Source organism: Galeopterus variegatus, unplaced genomic scaffold (assembly GCF_000696425.1).
Source record: "Galeopterus variegatus unplaced genomic scaffold, G_variegatus-3.0.2 Scaffold4529, whole genome shotgun sequence".
NCBI classification, from domain to species: Eukaryota; Metazoa; Chordata; class Mammalia; order Dermoptera; family Cynocephalidae; genus Galeopterus; species Galeopterus variegatus.
Genome location: NW_007730640.1, coordinates 61,074 through 87,845, shown reverse-complemented (window position 1 = coordinate 87,845; position 26,772 = coordinate 61,074). Strand labels below are relative to the sequence as shown.

Below are 26,772 nucleotides of genomic sequence, written 5' to 3'. Positions count from 1 at the left end.
CTAGTCAAATACAATAGACACTATATAACTTCATAATTTCTTCTCAGTTTGAAGAATTTTTCTTTTCTTTTCTAGCTTTTAATCTAGACAACGAGCAACCAGATTATGATATGGATTCAGAAGATGAGACTTTATTAAACAGACTTAACAGAAAGATGGAAATTAAGCCTTTGCAATTTGAAATTATGATTGACAGACTTGAAAAAGCCAGTTCTAATCAGGTACTGTACCATGTAAAAATATCTTTTATCTTACAGTCATCCCAATTATTACCTTTATTGCGCATTTTCTTTAGACCTTAGTGTATTGTATTTTACTGTCTCTTGAATTTCTTTTCCTGACATCCTAGAATTTCTATTTACCATATTCCTTGAACGGAGTACTTAAGCATAATTAACTTTAACAGGAGTATGAAGAGTACTGTTCTGACTTTTTTCCTGTTTGCATAAAAATACTACTAGTTATGGTGTTATAATATCTTCTTGATTCTTTTTGTAGGACTTCTTCAGTAACTAAATTTGCTTGGTTGGCTAAGTCATTCATATCAAATCTTGCTGAGTTGCTCAGATTTATATTAAGGTATTCATTTTAAATGGATTTTAGTTTTAATTACTTATGTATTATTTAAGTGAGGGAAAAATTATTCACAAAGTAATAAAGAATTTTCTTTATTCAGATGTTTCGTATTTGGCACAGGGAATTTAAAATGGTACTGTCTTTCTGAAAAGCAGTTAAGCAACATGTCAGGAGCCTTAAAATGTCTTTACCCTTCAATTTAATAATCCCATCTCTAGGAATCATTGTCAAGGAAGATAAGAGAAAATGTCAAAGATTTTTGAACAGGGATGTTCAGAATAAATACAAGTTGTATGTAGGATAGAATATAATACAACCATTAAAAATCATGATTTTGAAATGTGTATATTGCCATAGGAAATTGATCATTATATAATATTAGATTTCAAAAACAGGATGCAGAATTGCTTATGTGGAAAACTCTGAGCTTTAAATGCATTATATTCATACATATGCATAAGAAAAAAAACAAGAAAGTACAACAAAATTCCAACAATTGTAATATTTGGATACTGGAATTATGGTGATTTTATGTGTTTTCCAGATTTTTTGAAAGTGGGCATATGTTGATATTGTAATTAGATTTTAAGAATAAACTATTTTAAAAAATAATTTTGGTGTGGGCCGGCCCGGTGGCGCACTGCTACAGTGCGCCGCTTGGGAGCGCGGCGGCGCTCCCGCCGAGGGTTCGGATCCCACATACAGACTGGCCGCTCACTGGCTGAGCGAGGTGCGGGCGCAACACCAAGGGTTGCGATCCCGTTGCCAGTCCCGGTCCGGTACGGGCGCGACACTGAGGGTTGCAATCCGTTGCTGGTAACGAAAAAAGACAAAAAAAGGGAAAAAAAAAATTCTGAGCGAGGTGCGGGCGCAACACCAAGGGTTGCGATCCCGTTGCCGGTCCCGGTCCGGGCACGACACTGAGGGTTGCAATCCGTTGCTGGTAACGAAAAAAGACAAAAAAAGGGAAAAAAAAAATTTTTTTTTTTGGTGTACCTGTGTGGTGTCTTAATATGCTAATTGTTATTAATATACTAAGAAGTTGCAGATGTAATATAGTTGCAAATAAACTTTTTACAGTAGTCTGTTAAATCTTTTTACTAGTTTATCCACACAAATTCATTATTTCCCTTACCCTGCAATTTAAGTCTTTTAAATCCCTAAGACACTACCAGCTCTTTAGAACATTTCCCAGATTTTTCCATTAGAAAATGACATTGCCACTTATTTTGCCTTTCTACCAGTCTTTCCCCCCATTTTGATGGACAGCAATACCCATTGTACTATCCAAAAAGTACAGTTTAAAAATTGAATTTTGTAAAATTTCAATTACTGGGTTTTGAGAGATTATTTTGCTTGTTTTTTAATTGGGAATTTTAAAAAATTATCAAATTGATATTTATTGTAATTAGTGCTCACAGTTTGTCCAGGATTTTCGTCGCTGACATCAATCAGATATAGTTTCAATTTTTCTTTAGGTGCAAATTTTCCTAACAGTTCTAGGCTGGATCAGTCTTTTGGTATTACTGCTATTTTCATGATTGCTAAGAAATCATTCATGGTGGCTGAGATTATATCATCGAAAGCCTTCTGCTTTCTATTCTGTAATTTTTTTTTCAATAAGTATGTAAAATTTATTTAGTGCCTAGGTGAATAAGACAGGTGATGCCATTTAATAAGATAGATGACAAAAGTTCTGCCCTTGTGGAGCATATTATCTAAGTGGGAGGCAGGATAAACAAAACATGTAAACAAAATAATTAACTTTGCACATATAATCAGCACCATCCTATTTTAGTTCTCTTTGCTCAGAGACAAGCTTTTAGGCACTAAAACAAACAGTTGGCAAGGTGCAGAGCATAATAGCATCTGTTTTTTAGCAGTGGAGATAAAGGTGGAGGTTTTGTCATAGGAATGATATTGGTCCTTTCAAAAAAAAAAAAATCAAGAATTAAAGACACCAAGAGGCTGTCCTTATTCCAAGTCTCTGATCTGTGAGTTCCTGGATCTCTTTATTTTTCCGTTTTGGGGGCTGACATAGTACCAGATACCAGGGCAAGGAATTGATTTTTATTAAATTGATATTTATTAGGTTGGTAGAGAAAGACAAATGATAGGCTGAGACAAACCTTCTGTCTCCCTCATTCTGGGAGACTACTTCAATAAAGTCATTGTTGAAAACCCCTGTTGCCAAACGCTGTGATTATTTGTGCTCTTATGTCTTGACACTGTCTTCACCTTTGGGTTTTTAAAAAATACAGTTTATTCTCCTCTTGTTTTATTGTTTCTTATGACCATTTCTTCTTTCTTTTGCTGGCTCTTTTTTATTCAACTCCTGTAAACATGAGAATTTCTTGAAATTCTGTTTTTGGTGTTCTTCTCCTATGTATTTTTGGGTAATATCACTTCAGTGAACATTTTTGTAGATATGATATTCTGTGTATCTTTGGCTTGACCTCCTTTTTAAGCTCCAGGATTTTTTTTTTTTTTTTTTTTTCTTTTTTGGTGCTTCCTGTGGCATCTCCACCTAGATGGTCCACAGACCTTTCAAATTTAACCTTTCTAAAACTTAACTTGTTATGTTACCCTAGATAATCCTGCTCTCGCCAGTGACTCCCAAAACTCAGAATCATCTGTTTTTTAATCCCTTTCCTTTAACACCTAATTTTAATTAGTTATCAAAAATTTTTTATTTTTAAAATATCTTCTTTCAGACATGACAGCTAATTGCAGTGCCTGACCTAAGAGTGAATCTTTTCCTGGAGAGTGGCAGAAATGCTACAAAGATCACTTTTGAGTCGGTTGACAAAATTAGAATATCAATGTTAAATTAACTAAAGTTAATTACTATGATTATGAAAGAGAATATTTCTGTTCTTAAGAAAACACAGAAGTATTTAGGGGGAAAGAGCCATGATATGAGGGGACTTCAAAAAGTCTGTGGAAAAATGGAATTAAAAGATAAAATTTAAAAATGCAAACTTCTTTTCTCAACAGAAGCTTCATAAAGTTCAAGACACTTTTGTAAGTGATAATACCAGCCAGTTAGTTCATCCCTAAAGAACTGAGGGTTGTGGGAATTTAACCAAGTCAATGCAGTCTTTTTTACATTATTAACTGAAGAAAAATGCGTGCCCTTTAAAAATTTTTTATGATCAGTAAACAAAAAGAAGTCAGAAGGAGCCAAATCAGGACTATAAGGTGGATACCTAATGATTTCCTACCAAAACACTTTTCCAGCGAAGCTCTCTTGGGTGTTTTTCTGCTAAAGCTTTGCTAACTTTCTCAAAACACTCTGATAATAAGCAGATGTTATTGTTCTTTGGCCCTCTAGAAAGTCAACAAGCAAAATGCCTTGAGCATCCAAAGAAACCATTGTCATGACCTTTGCTCTTGACCAGTCTGCTTTTTTTTTTTTGACTGGACCACTTCTGCATCTTGGTAGCCATCACTTTGATTGTGCTTTGTCTTCAGGACTGTACTGGTGTAGCCACATTTCATCCTTGAAAGAAATGCTTTGGGATCTTGATCACACTTGGTTAAAATTTCCATTGAAAACTCTGCTCTTGTCTGCAGTTGATCTGGGCACAACAGTTTTGGCACCTGTTGAGTGGAAAGTTTGCTCAACTTTATTTTTTCAATTAGAGTTTTGCAAGTTGAACTGGTGGAGATATCTGTGGTGTTGGTTCTTGTTTCTGCTGTTAATCATCAGTCCTCTTGAGTTAGGGCATGAACAAGATAAATTTTTTCCTTGCATATCAATGTGGATTGTCTGCCATTACAGGCTTTATCTTCAACATCATCTCATCCATTCCTAAAACAAGTTATCCATTTGTAAACTGATTTCTTTAGAGCATTGTCCCCATAAAATTTCTATAAAGCATCAGTGATTTCACCATTCTTCTACCTCAAGCTTCACCATAAATTTGATATTTTGTTCTTGCTTCAATTTAGTAGAATTTGTGTTGCTCTGATAGGTGCTCTTTTCAAATTGTTATTTTATCCTTAGTGCCTCAAACTAGATCCTGTTCAGTCATGTTATAAGAAGTTAGTACAAGTTAATTTTGGTGCAAAAAAATTTTGCAGTCAATGCATAGTTCTTTCATAATACCCACTTTCCATGAACTTTTTGGAGACCCCTCGTGTATATAACTTACCTCAAATGGATCAGAAAAAAATATTACGTGTGTATATATAGAGAGAGAATACAAATTTTGAGACAGATGGATATAAAAAGTAACCACAAGAGAGTCTGGGTTTAAAGGGTATTAAGGTATTCTTTTAAATGTTTTATTCTTGCAAATTTTCTGTGTATTTGAGGTTATTTCTAAATAAAAAGTTTTTTTTTAATGACAAGCCATCTTAAATAGTACTTTTTCATATACTTTCCTCTAAGATAAATACCTTAACAAAAATACCAAGAAATAAATGTTTTGCAGTAGTTTTTCTTTCTAAAATTCTCAATGTTCTAATTTATAAACCTTTATTATCTCCTTTCTAAACTAACACCTTATTTTCAGTTATTTATTAACTTTCTCTACTCCATTGATCTTTCAGTGTTCTCTACTTAACACATATTCCCACAGAAAGGCTTTGTCTTTACTCCCTACCTTCCACCACCTGTGCACAAAACAGAACGCTTTTTCTAACACTATAAAGAAAAGAGACCATCACCCCTGAGTTTAATCATTTTTCTTCCCTCCCATCTCCATACCATTTCTTATCCTCTTGTAGAGACATCCTGAACCTTTTCCAGCTCTTCTTTGTGTCCCTGTATGTCCCTTGAATATTTCGTTTTCAATGATCTCTTTTATTTTTTCAATCTTTCTCTCTCTCTCTGCCCAAAAAGGTACCCAAGTGTTCCTATTTTTAAGAGAACCCTTTCATTTGATACTGTTTTTCTCTATAAACCTACACTCTGTTTTTTTTTTTTTTTTTGCCATAGTTAACTTTTCAAAAGATTAGCCATCTTTGGTGCTTCCTGTGTTTACTTTTTACTCACATCACAATTCAGTTTACTGAAATAGCACTGTTTAAGGTTGCCAATGGCCTCCTAATTGTAATCTGGGAACCTGTTTTTAACCTGTATCCTACTTAGTATCCCTATGTAGTATTGGATGATGATGACCACCACATTTTCCTGATTCTTTTCTTCTTTCTTTGTCTCCTCTTCCATTGCTCTTGATATCTTATATTTTGATATTTCCTTTGGGATCTATCCTTAGCTTTTATTCTTTAATCTTAAATTACCAACAGTTTGTTGCTGGTTCCCAAATACACACTTCTGTCTACTAAGCTGCAGAGCTGTGTTTCTTATGGAACCTGTTCACCTGAGCAGGTTATTTTAAATTCAACATTTTCAGGCTCCCTTTCTCTCTCCTGGGTTTACTTTTTTCTTTCTCAATTAATGGCATCATTATCTTCTACTCAGTTGACCAACCTTACACTTTAGTGCTTTACTTTTTTATAATTTGTAATTATCTATATCGAAATATCACTAGATCAAGCCAGTTTTTTATTCTGAAATACTGTATCTGTTGTCTGTACTCACTTTCCCCATTTATATTACCTGGCACTTGGATGACTGCTCTTTTGCCCACCAGCTGTTTTATTATAAACTAGTCTCCTTTTTTAAAAAGAAAAACCTTCAGTGACTTTCCCTGTTTAGAAAGTAAAATCCATATTCCACCTGACTCCAACGACACTGAACTATTCTCTGGTTCCATAATGTTTTGTGCCCTTTTATAGCTCAACATTGTTCCTTCTGCCTAAAATGTCAGCTCCTACATTTCTAATACTGTGATCTTAGTGAGCATGTAGTGTACATCCCAAGGTGGTAATTTTACTAAATACTTCACAATCACCTAACAAGCTTCATCATCTCCCCAGCCCGAAGGAAGAATTTCTCACTGCCTCATACCCTACTTCTTCCACTCATCCAAGTTGCATTGCTTAGGGTCCGTGTCTTGCAGCAGCTCAGTTTTCCAGTACCAGATTCCTGTCAGAGTCTTGGAGACTGGAAGGAGAAAGGAAGCCAGAGCTGCGGGTTTTTCCTAGGAAGCCTCCTGAAGCATTCTGAACAGTTAAATAGTCTTCTGGGGGGAAAGTAAGGTCAACCCTACTACATACAGTTGACCCTTGAACAACTCAGGGGTTAGGGCACCGACACCCACATGCAGTGAAAAATCCGTGTATAACTTTTGACTTCCAAAAAACTTAACTACTAATAAGCCTATTGTTAACAAGAAGCCTTACTGATGACATAAGCCGTTGATTAACACATATCTCATATGTTATATGTACTATATACTGTATGCTTTCAATAAAGTTAGAGAAAAGAAAATATTAAGAAAGTCATAAGGAAGACAAAATACATATACAGTACTGTTCGTATATTTATTGAAAGAAACCTACCTATAAGTGGTCCTGCACAGTTCAAAGAACCGTGTTGTTCAAGGGCCAACTGTATGTAGTAGGGTTCAAGTTTTGTGGATTTTTAACCAGGTGACATAATTTGTTTACTACTTTATCTTCAAATAGTTTTTGCCTACTCAAAGTGATGCTGTCATAATAGAGATGCAGTGAATACTAGTTGCCTTAGAATAGCTGAATGATTAAAACCAAGATTATCCTATAAAATAGACACTTACTGTATAACAACATTAAAAACAATTTTAACTGAGAAAGTACTGTTAACACTGGAAACAAATATCAGGATGTTTAACTGTAAATTGTGTATTGAATTTTTATTACCTGTGATGTAACAATAAGGCAAAAAGACGGCAAACTGGAGCTAGAGGTACCAGAGAAGGAAATCTGAACAGGTGTTTTAATCCCTGACACATCATGTGGGAACATAGGATGCAGTGTTAATTTGACAGTATTGTTGCTTATACTCAGTACCATTCTGCTGATTGGTGGAAAGAGCCCTTACCCTCCTCCCCACTCTAAGGTTAGATTAAGTTCTTGATTTAATTAGCAAAGATTACAAAATTTTATTAGAAGGCTAATGACCAGACAGCTGAAGCATATATAGTATATTATATAGCGTTGTTTCCCTTGGTCTCCGGAGCATGTGAGGACTGCCAGTGATGCTGTGAGCTGTCAGCATGAGGTAGAATTTTATTGGATTGAGAAAGCTTGATTCTTATTCTATTACTGACCTTGTAGACTTTAGGGTATATATCACCATTCCAGAGCTCTTAAACTAACATTAGGAAGGTATCCATTTAAAGGTGATGTTTGGATATATTGGTTCTCTTGGTTTGGTCTCATGTTTCAGGCACTTTAAAGACCAAGTTGCTCATCTCAGATGCTGTTCAGCTGCCTCTACTGAGAGATTGGGTAACCAAAGAATGGCCACTTGTTATTTTACTGCACTAAATGTATTTGTCACATGGACTATAATATTTGAGTTGACATTGTCAGTGTATTCTCTTCCTGTGGTCAAACTATCTAGGCAGCCAAATAAAATCAACTAATTAGCCCTAGAAATCACTGTCATAAGACTTGAAGGCCATTGATCAGTACATTTATTCCATGAAGTTATACCACCATGAGAAGTCAAGCCATAATGAGAAATTTATTTGGGAGTCATGCCTTCTTCAAGTGACTTCTTATAACATATAAATCAATTTGTATATTGGTCTTATAATTTCAGTGGGAATTTTATTTCCTTTGTTTCCAAGTGCTAGGGAAACATTTTTTGGGAAATATTTCAACTTGTTCTGAAAATGAGTCTTCATCTCTAAAATGGTACAAGTAAAAAGATTGGGATAGCATCTCTTAAATATACCTTTCCTGCCCTAAAATAACATGATCTTTCTCCAAAGTTCACTGTAAATGGATATGTGTAGCCCCCATTTCATTCTGCTAAAGTTGATTGGCTTATCTAATCTTAAGGTGTAAGGCAACAGATGTGACCAAGCAAATTTTTACAAATCTTAATTTGAGATATGTCAGCATTACACTGGCTGCATTGATAAAGGAGAGGTAGGTCTCTGAGATAGCTGTGTCAGAGCTTCTGGGGGAACCATTTTAGGACCACTGTCCCAGATATGCCCCCATAATGTCATTGCAGAAAGAGTGTTAAGAACGATGATTCCCTAATACATAACCAGCTTGGATTACAGGAATTGCTTTTATATGTACAAGGAATTCAAAATTGCATTATGTTGAAGCTTCTGAAAGCATGCTGTTTGTCAACTCCAGAAGAGGAATATTATTGTAAGTTGCATTATATTAGAGAATATTTGTCTTTCATTTTGGAGATAAGTAAAAAGAAACCTTCTCTATCTTTCTGTTGAAAAATAGATAGAAGCTAATAGACTTGAAAAGTAATAGATCCTCAAATATGTAGAAGCATGGAATATCAGAATTTTGAAGGACCCCGGATGTCTTCTCATCCAAGACTTACCTGAGGCATAAATCTATTGTAGTTCTTCCCAACTATCATTCATCATCCTTCTTAAGTATTTTAATTGGTGGAACTCTACTTCACAGAGCAAAATGGGTTAATTTTGGTATATATCTTCTAATTAATGAGTCCTTTGTTATGGTGAATTGAAAATTGTGTCTTCACCTGCCATCATAATATCTAATCATTATTGTTAGAATTGATCACATTTTTTTCCATAGCTATAGCTTAACTTTGATTTCTTTTTTTTCAAACATTGTGTTGGTATTTTGTATTTTTCATTTAGCTTGTAACACTTCAAGAAGCAAAACTGCTGTTAAATGAAGATGATTACCTTATTAAAGCTGTGTATGACTACTGGGTGAGAAAACGTAAAAACTGCAGGGGGCCATCCCTCATTCCTCAGATAAAACAAGAGAAAAGAGATGGTTCTACCAACAATGACCCTTATGTTGCCTTTCGGAGGAGAACAGAGAAAATGCAAACTCGAAAGGTAATGTGCAAATTAGATTTAGTTGAATATAGATTAATAGTATTTAAGACCAATAGTTCTTTCTAATAACTTGAATAATTTTGAATAATTTGAATTTAATGAGTGCTAACAACATTGATGAACTTTATGTTAGAAATTCTGCTCTTTAGTAGCTTGTATTTGGTCAGTTGTTTACAATGTAATTACCCATGCCCTTTATAAATCTGTTGATCATACCATTTTAGGCTTGCAGTTGAAGCAATATGAGGAATTTTGTTTCCTTATGCACTTCAGAAGTTTTGAGTTCTTCAGTAGATTATACACTCTATCATGAATCTCCTCTCTATAGGAATCTGAAAATTTGAAGTAATACTACTTTTCCTTGTTGGTCACTAAACAGCTTACAGTTCCTTTGAAACTATATTCTAGTTCTTGCAAGTAAAAATGGACCTTGTTGCCTCTAGCTACTGTGGAATTATGGGAAGTAGAGAAAGATTCATTTTCAAGCCTGTTCTACCAAGAGTCAAAAGTAGCAGTGGGATCTTTTTCTCCTTTTCTGAGTTGTCAGTTGTGTCAGATTTCAAATTGATGACTTATCCCTATCTAGCTTTCAGAAGCAGTATGAGCCAGACTTTTAAGAGAAACAGGATCTCCTATGTGGAATGATATGATATAGAGGAAAACATTATGAGGAATAATTTGTATTCCAGAGGGGTGTTCACTTCCTTCAATTTCTTGTAATTGACTTATCCCTATCTAGCTTTCAGAAGCAGTATGAGCCAGACTTTTAAGAGAAACAGGATCCCCTATGTGGAATGATATGATATAGAGGAAAACATTATGAGGAATAATTTGTATTCCAGAGGGGTGTTCACTTCCTTCAATTTCTTGTAAATAACAGTGAATAAACACCAGACGGTAAACACATTCTCTAACATTGAAAAGTATCAGGAACATATAAATGTAAATTATAATTAGAGGCAAAGCATTTTCTGTGGATTCTTGTTTCTTCTAACACTGAAAGCTTGTCCTTGTCAGCTGTTAATATAACAGCCGTGAAGCTTAACAGCTGCCGGGGATAGTATATTTTAGGAGAAACTCTTCTGCTGGTTAATAACCAGATTTTCTGTAACTCTTTCTTGTGGATGTGATTTTCTTAAACATCAGAGTATAGATTTCCCAGGTATGGATGGCATTCCCTAACCCAGGCTGAGTGTTCAGTTTGGCATTCTAGTTCTCAGCCAAGGGAATCTGAGATATTTTATGAAGATTTAGTCTTTTGCTGAAAATGAGTTTAGTTTGTAAGTACAGTAAAATTTTATAAATGTGGACTATTGGACATGAGGAAGGAGAAGTTTATCTGATCTATTGAAAAATCTGAGCTACCGATTGCTTTTTAAAAGCAATATAATTGACTCAGATATATTGTAAAACATAGACTGTTAGCAATGTCTTTTGAAGGAAAAGTACTATTGGACTTCCTTTAGTAAATGGCCATGAAATACTTAAAATTAGGAGTATTTATAGATGTATAGACAATATTCTGAATGTTAAAATACGTTTATTTCTAATCAGTATATATTGAGAATTGCTGGTTCTTGTGTTTAGGTACTTCACCACTGTGTGATAACTAATACGGGCTTTTCCTTATATTCTGATTCCTATCCTTTTTCTTGTTTATTTTCATCTTCCTCTGCAGAATGGTACATTTTCTTTTCCAGTGCCATTTACTTCTTACTCTTCTCTGTTTTCAGTTGTAGAACCAAAGGCTATTCCTTGTCATGCACATTGTTGCTAGTTAGAAATGTTTATGTGTTTTGAAATGAGAAAGATGGGAACACTTTCTACAAATAATATCCCCTAGGTGTTCAGGAGGTGAGCAAGCATTGGGGTTTGCAAAAATGAATACAGCTAACAAAGGCTCTCTATTTCCTTTTCTATTTCCACAAACTTAAAAACACTTGATTGGCTGATGCAAAGGCTGAAGGATTTCTGAAATATTGTTTAGCAACCTAGAATTTAATTTTAATTTGCTAAGCTAGTTATTTAATTTTGGAGTGTGTAAGTACTTTAGGACATTCTTAAATGATATATTCCTAAGCCACCAGCATGTCTGAATGCACAGATTGGAAACTCCTGAATCAACATTTACATTTAACATGTTTAAACACACAGATAGAACTTAGTGTCTGTGCCTTCTCTCCTCCCTCTCTGTGGCTCAGAACAAGTAAGATAGACAGGAGAGGAAACTCCCAGGGTAATGGTTCTCAGTTCTGGTTGTACATAACAATCACCTGTGAATCATCCTTGGTTATAAAAAGATCTGCAATTAATTCTGAAGAGTAGCAGTTTGAGAACCACTTCTCTAGAGATTTGGTAGTCTGTACAGAGTAACTGGAATAGGAAGAAAGGAGTTGGCCCCAAGCAGAGACAATTGTGAGAAAGGGGTAGAGGGGGTGAGTGGATTCGAATACAGGGAATAGGGCCATCTCAAAGGAAAAGAAAAGATGTCAGTATAAATTTGTGGGTTTTAATATTAAAATGGCCAGAAATAGATACAGATTTTTGTGTGTATGTACATACATATATTACACAGTTATTTCTTAACTCTCACTCAGAGACTCTAGAAATAATAGATACATCTAGTAGCAATGAGTATGCCTAGCATGTAGATCTTGATATTAAGTACTGTTTTCCATTAAAAGGAACCAGGGCTCCTTAGCAAAATGGTTGATTCCAGGTCTAGGGCTGGGAAAATATAAGCCTGGAACAAATATTCTGCTGTGCCAGAAAAAAAGAGTGTGATTAAAGATGTTTGGAGCAATGTCAAAAGGACAGAGTAGCCAGCTTAAAAGGGAACTCCACTGATCAGAGCTGGGAAAGTTTGAGCATAATACTAAATAATGAGAATAATGGATTGTAATCCAGAGAATAACCCATGAGTCCATACTGATATAGATGAATGAATGAAAGATAAGTAGATAGATGAATATTTTCCTTATAGTATATTTCCAAACTTATAAATGTCAGTGGAATGATGGAGTTAAAGATCACCATTTGGCAATCACCATAGCAATACTTGTTTCAAACAAAAGTTAGAATCAATGGATACTAAATTAATGGGAGAGAATTTAATGAGAAACAAGATACTTATATAGTCCTATAACATACTTATCAATTAAAAAGGGAAAAATAATATCTGAGTAGAGAAAGCTGGCAGACACCATCTTAGTCAAGTGATTAAAGTTCATATCAGCAATAATGGAACAAATAGTATCATTTAATTCCTTAGATGATGTAAGTGTGACAAAATATCACATCTGTGGTAGTCATACCAAAAAGGTATAGTCTGAGTTTAATCATGGAAAAACATCGGTGAAACCCAAATTGAAGAACATTCTACAACAATAAATGGTTTCTAGTCTTCAGAAATGTCTAGGTCATGATCACTATAGAATGACAAAGGAACTATTTCAAATGATAGGAGATTGAAGAGACATTACAACTGAATGTAGTTTTTAATTCTGAGTCAGATCCTAGGGCAGGGAGAAAATTTATTAATAGATTTTCATAGTAAATATTATTGTCTCACTGATGTCCTTTATAGCAGTAACTATATTTGTTGTTATAAAGGGCGCTACTAGAACAATCGACAAATATGCATAAAGAGCAGAAATTAGATAATAGGATTATATCAATGTTAATTTCTAGATTTTGTTAATTGTACTGTGGTTATATAAGAAAATATCATTGTTTTTAGAAAATACACATTTAAGTGTTTAGGGATAATGGGGCATTATGTCTTCAACTTTTCTCGAAAAATTTCAAAAATACAGCTGCTAGTAATTTGTGTGTATGTGTTTATGTACATACAAATACATGTATACATGTACAGAGATAAAGCAAATGTAAAATACTAACCTTTGGGGATAAGGTATATGGGAATTTTTTCTACTATTTTTGTAACTTGATGGGGTTTGAAATTATGTCAAATAAAAACTTGGTTTTTATAAAAGGACAAGACTGGAGAAAGAAAAAGTTAAAGAATGATAGTTATTTGGGTCAAAAAAGCAGGAAATGAGTAAAACAGGGCAGAAGCATAGAGTCCACAAGGAGCACTTATCGAAGAGGGAGGCAGTCTTGAGAAGTGTTGGTGCAGTTTTGAATATTACTCAGCCCCCAGCTGACATGTAACCTGGTATTATTCATCTTTTGATTCTGTATGTCTGTCATTCTTACTGGACTTTAAGTTTTTGGAGGGTAGGGGGCATGTGCAGTACCCTGCACAGAGTAGGCACTTTGATATTTCCTGTTGATAATTTTTTTATTTTTTAATTGGAAGGTATTGCTGCCTGTTTACCAAAATAAATAAATAATAACTACTTAAACCTATCCCTTAGTTTTGCCTTTTGTCACATAGTACTGAAGAGGGGGGGGACCATGAATTTTCTTTTGATTAAATAAAGGGGTAACTATTAACTTAGTGTTTTTTAGTATTCTGCATGCAGTACCATAATGGGACATAGTTTTATTTTCAACAGATGATTATTGTTCAGATGCAAAAAATTATACACAAAAGAAAAAAAAATAACAACTTTGAATTTTTCTCAGTGTTTATTTTCTCTTTTGTAATTCTCCATTATAAAACTTCTGGCATTCTTTAGTTTCTCTCTATTGTCATATTGAATAATTAACTCAAGGATGGAAAGATTGCTTAAGTGCAATTCTGTCTGGGCGTTTAGATTGAGGGTGGTATTGGTCTATTTTTAAACCAATAGTTTTGTGCCTAATACAAGGTAAGTACTCTGTGGATATTTAACAAAATAGTTTGTATTAATAGTAATTTTTATATTATATTTATTTTTATTTTATATGCAAATGATGCTACTAATTAAAACTGAGCCTTCTCTGGTTACTTAACAGTTTTCACTTGTAAATAGATGAAGTTACTTCTTATGCTTGCAAGTTAGAACTAATATTCTGAAATTCAGAATTTTTGTAAAATCTCTTTTCTGCTCTTCAATGTTGTTTTATTATGTTGAAGCATGATAATTGCATTTCTTGAGATGCTTTATATTCTATTTTCAGTTTTCTGTCTGTTTCTGAAGTGAAGCACTTCTTTGTCATTGTTCATGTTTATGTCAGTATATTGAACCTTCCAACCCCAAGTTGCAGAGCTGGATAGATGGATAGGGACTCATTTTGGCTATTTTTAGGTACCTTGATCTTGACAGATCTTTCTCTCTCTCTTTGGAAAATACCTTGCTACAATATGAATGGGCTACATTTTCTGATGTGTACTAGGTTTTGTTTCAGGCAGCTGTGTTTTGAATTTGTTTACTTTACATTGGAATTATCCTTTCTATGCCCTTCCATCTTTTCAACAACTGGTGACAATTTTTTCTGAATATCTGTTGAGAGATATTTGCTTGTACTAATATTTTCGGATTTACGTAGATACTTTCTCTTATGTAGTTGCTGTTTTAACATTTTACTTTTATAGGATAAATTTGTATTTGATAAGATTTTATTGAATGAATCTGGAAATGTGGATAATTAATTGTTTATTCTTCTAAAATTAATATTATTTTTAATAGAATCGTAAGAATGATGAAGCCTCTTATGAAAAGATGTTGAAACTGAGACGAGAGTTTAGTAGAGCCATAACAATTTTGGAAATGATTAAGAGAAGAGAGAAAACAAAACGAGAATTATTGCACTTAACCTTAGAAGTTGTGGAAAAAAGGTAACATTGCTACTATTACATACTAGTGGCAGCTTTAGTCAAATGATGGGCAAAACGTAACCAAATATTTGTTTTGTTTTCACTAAGCTTTATGGCAGTTGATATTGATTCTCTAACAGAATTTACATTTTTTTTAAAGATTTGTGATTACTAGTTTTTTCTTTTATCAGATTAAGTTACCAACTTGGACTGCAAATTTGGGGGGATTTTTGGTGTAGTATAGATCCTCTAATACACTTTTTTTTTTTTTTGGCAGTGTCATTGAATTTTATTAAGAAAAGAACCTAGAGATCATTTTGTCCAGTTCTCTGTGTTAAAGTTTCTGTTAAAGTTTGAGGGAAACGAATGTTTAATTGATTTTAATTTCTGACTAGCTAATATAAAATTTTTTGTTTCAGCTCTTTTTGGAAATGCACTCTCCAATGTAATGGTATTTTCCTGTGTAATTAGATTAAACTAAACCTAACAGAATTTTGTTTGATTCCTGAAGTAAGCATTCTAAACACCATTCCCCGTTGCTTGTTAATATAAGATATATGAGAAATGAGTTTTCTATGTATCATAGGCATTTTCGGTTTTTGGATTGTTTTGTTTTTACTGAGTCCCAAATATGAGCTTCTTTATTTCTGTTAAAAATAACCTGATTAATTGTTAGCTCTGGTGTTCCAATTAGTTAAGCTATCATTTATTTCCCCTTCTTTATTGTTAAACTATTCAAAATTTTCTTATACTTTGTTACCTTCTGAAGATATCATTTGGGAGACTATGGTGGTGAAATCCTTAATGAAGTGAAAATCAGTAGATCAGAAAAAGAGTTATATACCACTCCAGCAACTCTTCATAATGGAAATCATCACAAAGCCCAAGAATGTAAAACTAAGGTGAATATCCTCTGGGGAGAAGCGTGAATGGTAATATTGATAAGACATTTGTTGATTTCTGCAGTTAATATAGTTTGGTTAAGGAGGAAAGTAATTAACATGAATTTAGTTCTTATTATTTGTCAAGCATTTTGTTAGTAGTTGTTATATACCTATTGACCCATTAATCCTTTTAACAACTTTTGAGGTAGGTTTTACCATTGTGTGACTTCTAGATCATAGCTAATAAGTGGCAGATTCAAGGTTTGAGTTCAGGGCTTAACACCAAAGTCCATCACTTTCCAATATGCTGTCTACTTTCCTAGAGGATAAAGGTAGGTCTAGTTATTATCACTAGCCCTAGCAGCTTCTGCATCCTAGTGGCAGTCATCAAAATCTAAAACTAAAGATTTCTTCATTGAGTGTATTGAAATTTATTCTTGTCATCATCATCATTGCTAGAACCAACATTTATCAGTTTTTTGCCTATTTTGAATGACTAGAGAAAGTCCTTTAACTTCTGATTCACAGTTTCTTCCTAATAAAAGAGCCAGACTCAGTTATTATTTTAGTTTCTTAGACTAAATAATTATATTTATTCAGTACTCACTAGGTACATTAATTATTTAATTGGGATATATAAAAATTAATAAACCTTTCATTTTAAGGAACTTAGATTAAATAAGAATCAGGTATTGACTGAAGCATCTAGACAATAGAGCCTTACTCTGTAGCAAGATTTAAAAAGTGACTTAGGGTGTTCATGGAATATTCATCTTTTAAAAATGTGCACAGTCCTCATTTTTTTCATGGATTTATTCTTAAAGGTCAAGGAAGAATGTGGAGCAGGAAGACTCCTCCTTCTATTCAACTCATGTCAATTCAAACACCAAAGTTCTTTCTTATTAATCACAGGCATCTAGCCCACCTACCTGTTCCCTTTAAATCACACTTACTTCTGTAGCCAAAAAAATTACCAATGTAACAAATGTCATTTTGTAAGTTATTTTTAAAAATCCATGTTATATAAATCAATGCTTTTCCTAGGTATGTGATTGTTTGGCATTAGAATATGAAAACCTTAACCCGTAATTCCTGACAGAATCAGCATTTATTATCTGTTGATTATTATTTTAGGTCTTCTCTAATAAATATACAGTCTATTTAAGTACTAATTTCAGAGACACGGTTGCATACATTGTTGTGGTACCCCACTGCACGTGGTTAACTATATTTACTTTGTCGTATGTCCCACCATACAATGTGGGAAGTTTCTAAGAAGTTGGAATTTTCTTTTTGATGTAATAGTTATACCCATTGTATGAAACAGTTTATATCTCACTAAATGTAATTTGCCCTTCAAGCAACATTTTTATTGTGGGCACTATTTTTGACCCTAAAGTAGTTTTAACATCTGGATTACATGGGGAAATGCATAACTTCTTAAATATTTTTACACTTTCATATTGTTTGGTGCTTAGAATAGTCATTTCCAACTTTTTTAAATGGTAGATCCCTTTTTATTAAAAGGAATGACAGTATGTTAAAAAAAAAGATAGAAATCAAGCTGCTCTATTGAAGGGAGTTGGGGGCTGGAAACCTACCTCTTCAGTCAGTCCCCTTGCCAGATGGCCTATCTAGTACCTCCACAGAACCCTCAGGTACTTGAGAACAGTTTGGTTATTGTCCACTTGAGACAGTAATTATACACTCTAAAAAGTAAAGTTTTTTTTCTAGTTCATGAACTTATTTTTCTCAAAAAATTATCACCCACAGACATTTTTAAAAATTTGAAATAGAGAAATGAATAAAATTATGATGCAATACAAGTTATTTAAAAAATAAAAATAGTTATTGATCTTCATATTAATATAGTAGATTTAAATAAGAATTGAATTTAAATGCCTTTTAAACACTAGATTGCTTAATAGAGCAATCTGAAAAAAATCACTAACATCTCAGTTTAAGTATCAATAATATAAAAAGCAAATTTAAATACCATAATTATTTTTGATTGTAACTTGAAGAAAGTAAAACATGTTTCAGTTTATGATCACAGAATAATTTTTGTGTTTTGAAAACAATAAAATCACCTTTTGGGTAAAAATGTATGTTTTTCGAAGAATAGTATAGTTTTTCATGATTTCTAAAATGATTTTTATTTCTTGCTTTTGGGGGAAAATCGTCATGTAAACAGCACCCTCATCATTTGTCTTTGAAAGAAGAGGCTTCTGATGTGGTTCGTCAAAAGAAGAAGTACCCAAAGAAGCCTAAAGCAGAGGCTCTGATAACATCTCAGCAACCCACTCCTGAGATATTGCCTGTGATCAATAAGAGTGATATTAAGCAATATGACTTTCACAGCTCAGATGAAGATGAATTTCCACAGGTGCTTGTTTTAAAACTGTATTAAAGACATTTTCTCCTAGTCTTTTATATTGCTCTATTTTAAAAACATAATTGACATCTTAGAGTTTTGATTCTTGCTTTTTTGTTCACCCAGTGTTATAGTATAAACATTTTCTGCAGTATTTATGTAGCCACCGAAATGATATTTGCTTTCTGTTATTTTGTATCAGTTGGGTAGAATTTATTCTATTGTGGAGCATTTAGATGGTTTTCAATTTTTCCCTTCTGTAAAAATAGGCATCTTTATCTTTTCTGTCTGTATTTAAAATAGATTTTTAAGAATGTAATTACTGAACCAAAGATGATCAATATTTTAAGATATTTAATACATAATTGTTAATATTCACCAACAGTAGTTCCCTTTTTGCTAGCATTGTATATAACTTTTAATGTAAATTTTGCTAATTTGTTAGGTAATGGCTATTTGAGTCTAAACATTTAGAAGAACTGATTCAGGTTTTAACTTGTTATTCTTTAGTGAATATTGCAGCAGTTTTGTAGCAAAATGATTACAGTTTTTAAATTTAAATTTTATTTTTATAAGTGCTATTTTTAAAACAAGACTTTTATATATTAAAGTATCAGTTTTTTTCAGAAAATAATATTGTTTAGCACCTGGTCTAGCAATGCCCTCTTTTTTTCTATATAGTATAGGAAACTTTGAGAGAATACTATATAAAAAAAACCTTGAACCTACTACCAGCTTTATTGTATTTTATCATTTTATTTGTTTAAGAGAAATTTTCTTTTACAAACCATCGTCACATATGTTTGGAAGCAAGACTGTTTATAAAACCCTTTATTGCTGTAACTATTTAAAATCTAGAGTTTGTATAAAATGTATAACCTTTGGCTAGATTATATTATTTTAACTCTTTGTCACTGATTTAGTTTTTATACTCAAGATGATATTTTGGCATTTATATGCATAGTAACAAATGCACAAAGATGTATTTAATTTCATATGCTCTTGAAAAGCACTTAATGAAACCATTCATTAGTTTTGTAAGAGCATCATCCAGTTAGACTCAGGCATAGCTTTGAAAAGCCACGGGACATTCATCAGATGACCATTTTGAAGGAATGAGGGGGGATATAGTCCCCTAACAGATAGGGGGCCAGGGTCTAGGCAGAGAAAAGAGCATATTAGAGGAAACTGCTAGCAGTTTGGCATTGCTGGAGCATAAAACAAAGAGAAGGAGGGCATGAAAGGAATGATGCCTGCAGTAGTAACCAAATGGCAAATGGCCTCTATCTACATTATACATACTAGGAAATTATTAAAAAATTTTAAGTAAGAAAATGACAACGTTAGATAAGTATATGTAGAATTACCTTATATTAGTGGTACTAATGAGAGCCTAGAAAGTTTTGCTGTACATTCCCAGCCCTTTAAGAATGATGCCATCCACCCAACCTGGGAGTAGGGCTTACTCAGCATTAGTCATATATTCCTCCTGTATTAAGGGATCTTCATTTCTGCTCTACATTCTTATGTTTACTCATATAGTCCCCAACAGCTGTCTCCACATGAAAATTGCATTTTGAAACTTTTAGATTCCTCTGAGTCCTTGTACTAGGTCTTAGATGACCCTTATTAATTTTTATGGTATCCTCATGTTGCTAAAGAGTATTTATAGCGGGGCATCGTTCAGTGAGGCAGCTATTTAGAATGCAGCTCTTATAGAATCAGGATTTTATTACTTAAAAGATCATTAAATTAATTACATGCTGCTGCTTTGTCCAATAAACCAGCAACAATGGAATAGGGAGGCTTAAGAGAACAAACATTTTAACCAGACTTACCCAAATGATTTGTAGCAGAGCAGAACTAAAAACCCTTTCTCTTCTTGATCATGCTTCTAATTATCCTAACATTAGCTCTCTCTTCCTATATCTCAGACTTCCTCTGTCCCCTGGACTCCACCCCTGGGGAATGGTAGTTGAGAGGAAGGGTTGATAATACTTTATGCAAAGAATTCCTGAGACTTTGTGATACTTCCTGTGTATATCTTAGAAGAGGTAAATAGATGATTTGTAAAGGAACCAAAGTGTTAAATTCACATTTGGGATTTCCTTTAAAATTTCAGGTTTGGGGCTTTGTTCCCTAGGAAGAAGAATCAGCCCCAGCTCACTGTTTCTGTGTCTCCCCCATAGGGTTGGTGGAGGTATATTGGAACCTCAAACAAATGCCTTTCTCCCCTGGATGACCCTGCTCAGTGGTAATTACCACAGTTTGGAAATAATGTGGAGAAAACATTTTTCCTCTCAAAATAGGAAGAGAGGGATTTGTGAGGTTCAAAAATTTGCAAGTAAATATGGTTGAGCCAGCGTTTGTCAGAAAAAGAGATGTGCTGCAAAGTGAAATTGCGAGACAACTGAAACTTAAGTACCAAAACTTTTTTTTATTTTAACCATTATGGGTGGAAATTTATCTAAAACCTATTATTTCCCTGCCATGTAAGAGTATATTTGTATATCATTTAATCTGTTTTTATGACAATTATAAAGTTTGTTATAATGTATCAGTGCTGTTCTAGGGGTCCACTGAAACTATATAGGGATATTTGGCCTGATATCACATGGCCTGGGCAGAATGCTTTTTAGTATTTGACAGCTTTTGTGTGTATCACTTCTCTGCAACTAACCTGTTAACCTTTTGCAAGTCTTCCTTCCTCTTCTAATTTTCTGCTTCTAATCTGCTTAGTGTAAAAAGTGTTTTTAAATGATGAGTGGGGAGATAAAAGACTCCTCTTCGAGTAAAATCTATGGCCTTTATGGCATCTTTATTTTTCTTGGCTATTCATAAGTCTTTTTTACTTCCCAGTTTTTGGTTACAGAGACTTAAAGAGACAGAGACATAAAGTTATGAGATAAAAACACACCTACCTATAGGTGAAGCATAACTGTCATCATCAAGTATTTATGGCCACATACATTATTTACAAAATATAAATGGAATATATAAAAACTATACTAATTCTTTTTAAGTGTACAGTACTTCATGTTCAAAAACAATACCGTTTGTAGTTAACCTGCAAGAACTAGTCCATTAAAAGTAAGGATTTTTAACCATAGAAATTTTTTGCTAGTCGTTAAATGTTTGGGGGAATTTACTGCCTATTATATGTAATATGAGTGATTTACTGTTTGTGATCAGATTTTAATTTTAGATCATTGCGAACATTGATCTATTGACTTTTGGTAACTCCTAAATGGAATGCCTCTTTTGTCTAGATACCGTCCCCACTATCAGAACCTGAAGAAGAAAATGATCCTGATGGTCCCTGTGCTTTCAGAAGGCGGGCAGGATGCCAGTATTATGCTGTAAGAACTTTATTTTTTGTGGTGTTTTTGTGAACTGGAATTAACAGGTAACTCATGTCAGGGTGACGTAGTCTTAGATCTAAAAATGAGAAGTGCATCAGCATTTTTTATTTAACATCCTTTATGTGGATACCAGTAAAAGATGCTAAAAGTTACTGAGTCCTTTTAAAGGATATCAGAATCCTTTACTCAGAAGTTGATAATTCCTCATATTTTAGAAATCTAAATATTTAGATTTAGATTTTAGTTTTATATTTTAGTTTGATTTGGGGCTTTAATTGTAGCTTTAGAAGTTGTTAAAATTAATCAGTGTGTCATTGCTAGACTTAGGAAGCCCAGAATCTCTAGGTTGCTTCTGGAACCTTTGATGGCTGATGAGCATTTATTGAAATTTGTCCTTATGCGAGCCCATCTTATCATACATACCCAGTAAGTATCAACCAAAATAATAATTTTTTTTTTCCTTTTTGTCTTTTTTCGTGTCCGGCAACGGATCGCAACCCTCAGTGTCGCACCCGTACCGGACCGGGACCGGCAACGGGATCGCAACCCTCGGTGTTGTGCCTGCACCTCGCTCAGCCAGTGAGCGGGAACCAGTCTGTATGTGGGATCCAAACCCTCGGCGGGAGCGCCACCATGCTCCCAAGCGGCGCACTGTAGCAGTGCGCCACCAGGCCGGCCCCAAAATAATAATTTTTAAACTTCCCTCATGGCAATATTTTGTCCAGTAATTGTATTGGTAACTTTTCGACACACTCAGAAATTGCTTTGTGCTATTAAGTCAAGTTTTAGCACAGCATTATATCAGGGAGTGACCCTCACTCCCCTGATTTTCAGATAAGGTGTTAACTATAGAGTTCTGAGGATGGCTTTGGCTTTCTTATATGGCTTGAGGAGAACATTCGTCTTGTTGCATAGTGGTAAACAAATACACTGAAAATTTTTTCAGGGTGTGTATGTTTCATGTAGGAGAGGTGGAGATTTGTTTACAAGTTATGCTGATAAGAGAAGGAGAAATTATTATCAAAGGGGACAGAAGTGGTAAGATACAAATGTAGAATGATGAATGGAATGAGAGGGCAAAGAAATGGACTATATGTCTCTTAAAAGTAAAGAGGAAGCTTCTTTACTTGAAGTGCATGCTTGAAAGTGCAATTTTTAGTCCAAACAAAATTATTTCTGGTTTATTTTACTTAACAGGAAGCCTTATAAATTGCTATGTAATTTTACCATCTCTACTTTGTACCTGACTGTTAAAAGCCATAGTATTCCTTACAGATATATTTCTTTTTAAATATAATATACTCTAAATATATTTATCTTTGTAAACTAAATTCAATTTGGATAATTTTGGTGAGTGAACTTTTGATTCAATTTTGTAAAATTTAACCTGGTTAATACTCATTTAAGCCCCAATTTTGCAGTTTTACATCTAGATTTTAATTGTTCTACTGATGCTGTACTTTGTTTTTATCACGATTTAACTTTTTTTTAATTTCAGATTTACTTCATGAGTTTTTATTTTTTTCTTTCTTTACAGCCTCGTTTGGACCAAGCTAACCATTCATGTGAAAATTCAGAATTGGCAGATATGGATAAGTTGAGGTATAGGCATTGCCTTACAACACTTACAGTCCCAAGAAGATGTATAGGATTTGCAAGGAGGCGAATTGGCAGAGGTGGAAGGTAAACTATTTGCTTTGACGTGATTCTTGTTTATGAGCTGGAAGGGAAGGTATAGAGAAAATGTTAAACTCTTCCAGTTAATATGTGGATTTATGTTGCTTTTTAGGGTCATAATGGACCGAATATCCACAGAATATGACCCAGTCCTGAAACAGATAGACCCTGAAATGCTGAATAGTTTTTCAAGCTCTTCCCAAACTATAGACTTTTCTTCTAATTTCTCTCGGACCAATGCTTCCAGTAAACGTTGTGAAAATAGACTGTCCCTTTCTGAAATATTAAGCAATATCAGATCATGTCGACTACAGTGTTTCCAGCCAAGGCTACTAAATTTACAAGACAGTGATAGTGAAGAATGTACCTCAAGAAAACCAGGGCAGACTGTGAACAATAAAAGAGTTTCTGCGGCATCTGTAGCTTTATTGAACACCAGCAAAAATGGCATATCGGGTAAGCTATCCTGCTATTCTTTTCTCCTTAATTTTCATTATCTGCTAAATAAACTCTCAAGGTAAATTTTGAAGGTATATTTTCCTAATCCAACTCAGGAAAGAAATTTCATCTTTAACCTACTGCATTTTTTTTTTTTTGCAGTCTAAGAATCATAACTCCACTATTGGGGTTCATATTTTAACTAAATGTCCTAACTGGTATCTGCAAAACCACTGATGTGTATTTTGAACTTTCTTTTTTTTTGATGCTGGCCAGTACAGGGATCTGAACCCTTGCCCCACTGGTGTGTATTTTGAATGTGCATGCCTTGTATGGTGAATGTATAGGCAGAATACATAGGGAGTTCCCTATGGCCAAACTGTTTATAAGCTGCCACTAGATCATCATAGCATGGTACTGTTGGCTTCTTATGTTAAAGAAAATTTTCATTTTTGTGTATTAACCTTGCTGAAATGTAAGCATTGCTCCTCAAGAGTACCATTAAAAGCTTTCTTTCTGAAAAATTATTTTTTAGGAGGCTCCCTATGAATAGTTATAATTTTTATCTAATAGCTTACCACTCTAGTTGAGATCAGAAAGGTTTTTCCATTTTCAGAGACATTGTGATCAAATTAATTTTTTTATGACATATACATTGTAAATAATGTATAATGTCTAGAGAATTGAAAATATATTTTTGATTTTTTTTTTCCTGTGGATAGTTTTCTCTTCATCACATATATACAGGACATATAACTTATAAACATCTATATAATATATAAAGTCATGGTATCCAAAGACAAAAATAGACTTGACTTGACCTGTTGATATCCTTTTTTTTTCTTTTGGTAAAACATATGTATTTCTTTTTTTTTTTTTTTTTTTTTTTGGTCCTTTTTTAGACCGGCCGCACTGCGCTCAGCCAGTGAGCGCACCGGCGGCCATCCCTATATAGGATCTGAACCCGTGGCGGGAGCGCCACTGCGCTCCCAGCGCCGCACTCTCCCGAGTGTGCCACGGGCTCGGCCCAAAACATATGTATTTCTAAATTATTTCCTGGATGTTGCATTTTAAGATGTGAAATTTTTAAACTTCTTTAAAGTGATTTTAAGTCATTTTAGCTTGAAATTTGGTCTCAGTAGTGTTATTTCACTGTATTGCCTATTTTCCAACTTGATTTAGACATTTATCTGTTTAAAGGTTGTGATAGAAAATTGGATTTGTTTGAATGATTGGAAGTTGACATATCATTTATCCAAATTAGGTGGTTACTTTTCTCCTAAACAAACTTAGGTAAGGAAAGTGATATCACATTATAAACAGTTCATGAGTCTATGAAGTTTAATGAGGTTTTGATGCTGAAATGGATAAATACCTAATATGATTTGAAGTCACAGGATTCTTAGAAATCTAGAGATAGTAAAAAGTTGACAAATATTAGGTCAAATCTATTTTCAGCCAACTCCAAGACATAGTTCAAATTATTTAATTAAACAAAAATTTCTGTACCAAACATTACTAAAAATAATTTTTGCCCAAAAGGGAGTTTAAACACATATAATATATAGGCATTTATAATTACATTTGCTCATACGCTGAATTTCTTCTCTACCATTGTATGCCATTTAAAAAATTATTCTAATATATTTCTTCTCACCTTGAACATGCCATATATTTGTGGCTTTCTATTATACATTACAGATAAACTCTAGATTTAACTTGACTTTTTTCTGAAAATGTATATGTGTTGTGAATGTTTATATCATCAATACTACATGCAAGAAACATTCATGGAAAGATTTATATTATCTTTTAATTCTATTTTTCTTTGAACTTCTTAAAGTTTCCTCATATGTATTGATCCAGAATATTTAATAGTTCCATATAATCAGCTCTATAATTCTATGACACTATCATACATTAACATATAAGAATAGCTACCCTTGCTCATTTTTGGTTTCCATTTGCATGGTATATCTTTTGCCATCCCTTCACTTTTAGTCTGTGTTTGTCTTTATAGGTGAGGTGGGTCTCTTGAAGACAGTATATTGTTGGTTCTACTTTTTAATCCAGTCGGTCAGTCTGTGTCTTTTGAATGGGGAATTTAATCCATTTACATTCATGATTGTTACTGATAAGTATTGCTTTACTCCTGTCATTATATTGCTTTTTGTTTAGATGTTTTAAACATCATTTGCCTCTTTTTTCCTCTTTTATTTTTTATCTTCAATGTTAGTTGAGTTTTTGAGGTGACATGATTTAGCTTCTTTCTTGTTTACATTTTGGTTTTAATGGTGGGTTTTGCTCTTTCTTGTGAATCTGTGATATTAATCATCATTTTTCAGATTCCAGATGCAGGACTCCTTTGAGTATTTCTTGCAGGGCTGGTCGTGTGGTAGTGAACTCCCATAATTTTTGTTTGTCAGGGAAATACACTATTTTTCCCTCATTTCTGAAGGATAACTGTGCTGGATATAGGATTCTTGGCTGGCAGTTTTTTTCTTTTAGCTTTTTGAATATATCATCCCATTTTCTTCTGGCCTGTAAAGTTTCAGTTGAGAAGTCTGCTGTTAGTCTGATGGGGGCTCCCCCCTTTTTTTTTTTAAAGATGACTGGTAAGGGGATCTGAACCCCCGACTTGGTGTTGTCAGCACCAGACTCTCCCAAGTGAGTCACGGGCCGGCCTGGGGGCTCCCTTGTAGGTGATGTGGCACTTTTCTCTTGCTGCTTTTAGAATTCTCTTTTTGTCTTTGAGTTTTGCTGGTTTGACTGTCACATGTCTTGGAGAGGATCTTTTTGGATTGAATCTGTTTGGGGTCTTTGGGCTTCCTGGATCTGAAGGTCTGCA

The 26,772-nt window shown here is 33.9% G+C and overlaps 1 protein-coding gene across 2 annotated transcripts in view; it reads left to right on the top strand.

The window, feature by feature from the left end:
- The window catches only part of EPC2 (enhancer of polycomb homolog 2 (Drosophila)), a 118,669-nt gene that overhangs the window by 76,181 nt on the left and 15,716 nt on the right, over nucleotides 1-26,772 (top strand). For both annotated transcript variants that reach the window (XM_008587762.1, XM_008587763.1), the window contains exons 3-10: nucleotides 76-221; nucleotides 9,279-9,485; nucleotides 15,062-15,210; nucleotides 15,959-16,091; nucleotides 18,268-18,459; nucleotides 21,717-21,806; nucleotides 23,347-23,492; nucleotides 23,599-23,942. In XM_008587762.1, the coding sequence (XP_008585984.1) occupies nucleotides 76-221; nucleotides 9,279-9,485; nucleotides 15,062-15,210; nucleotides 15,959-16,091; nucleotides 18,268-18,459; nucleotides 21,717-21,806; nucleotides 23,347-23,492; nucleotides 23,599-23,942 (1,407 nt within the window). The remainder of the gene's footprint in view (nucleotides 1-75; nucleotides 222-9,278; nucleotides 9,486-15,061; nucleotides 15,211-15,958; nucleotides 16,092-18,267; nucleotides 18,460-21,716; nucleotides 21,807-23,346; nucleotides 23,493-23,598; nucleotides 23,943-26,772) is intronic.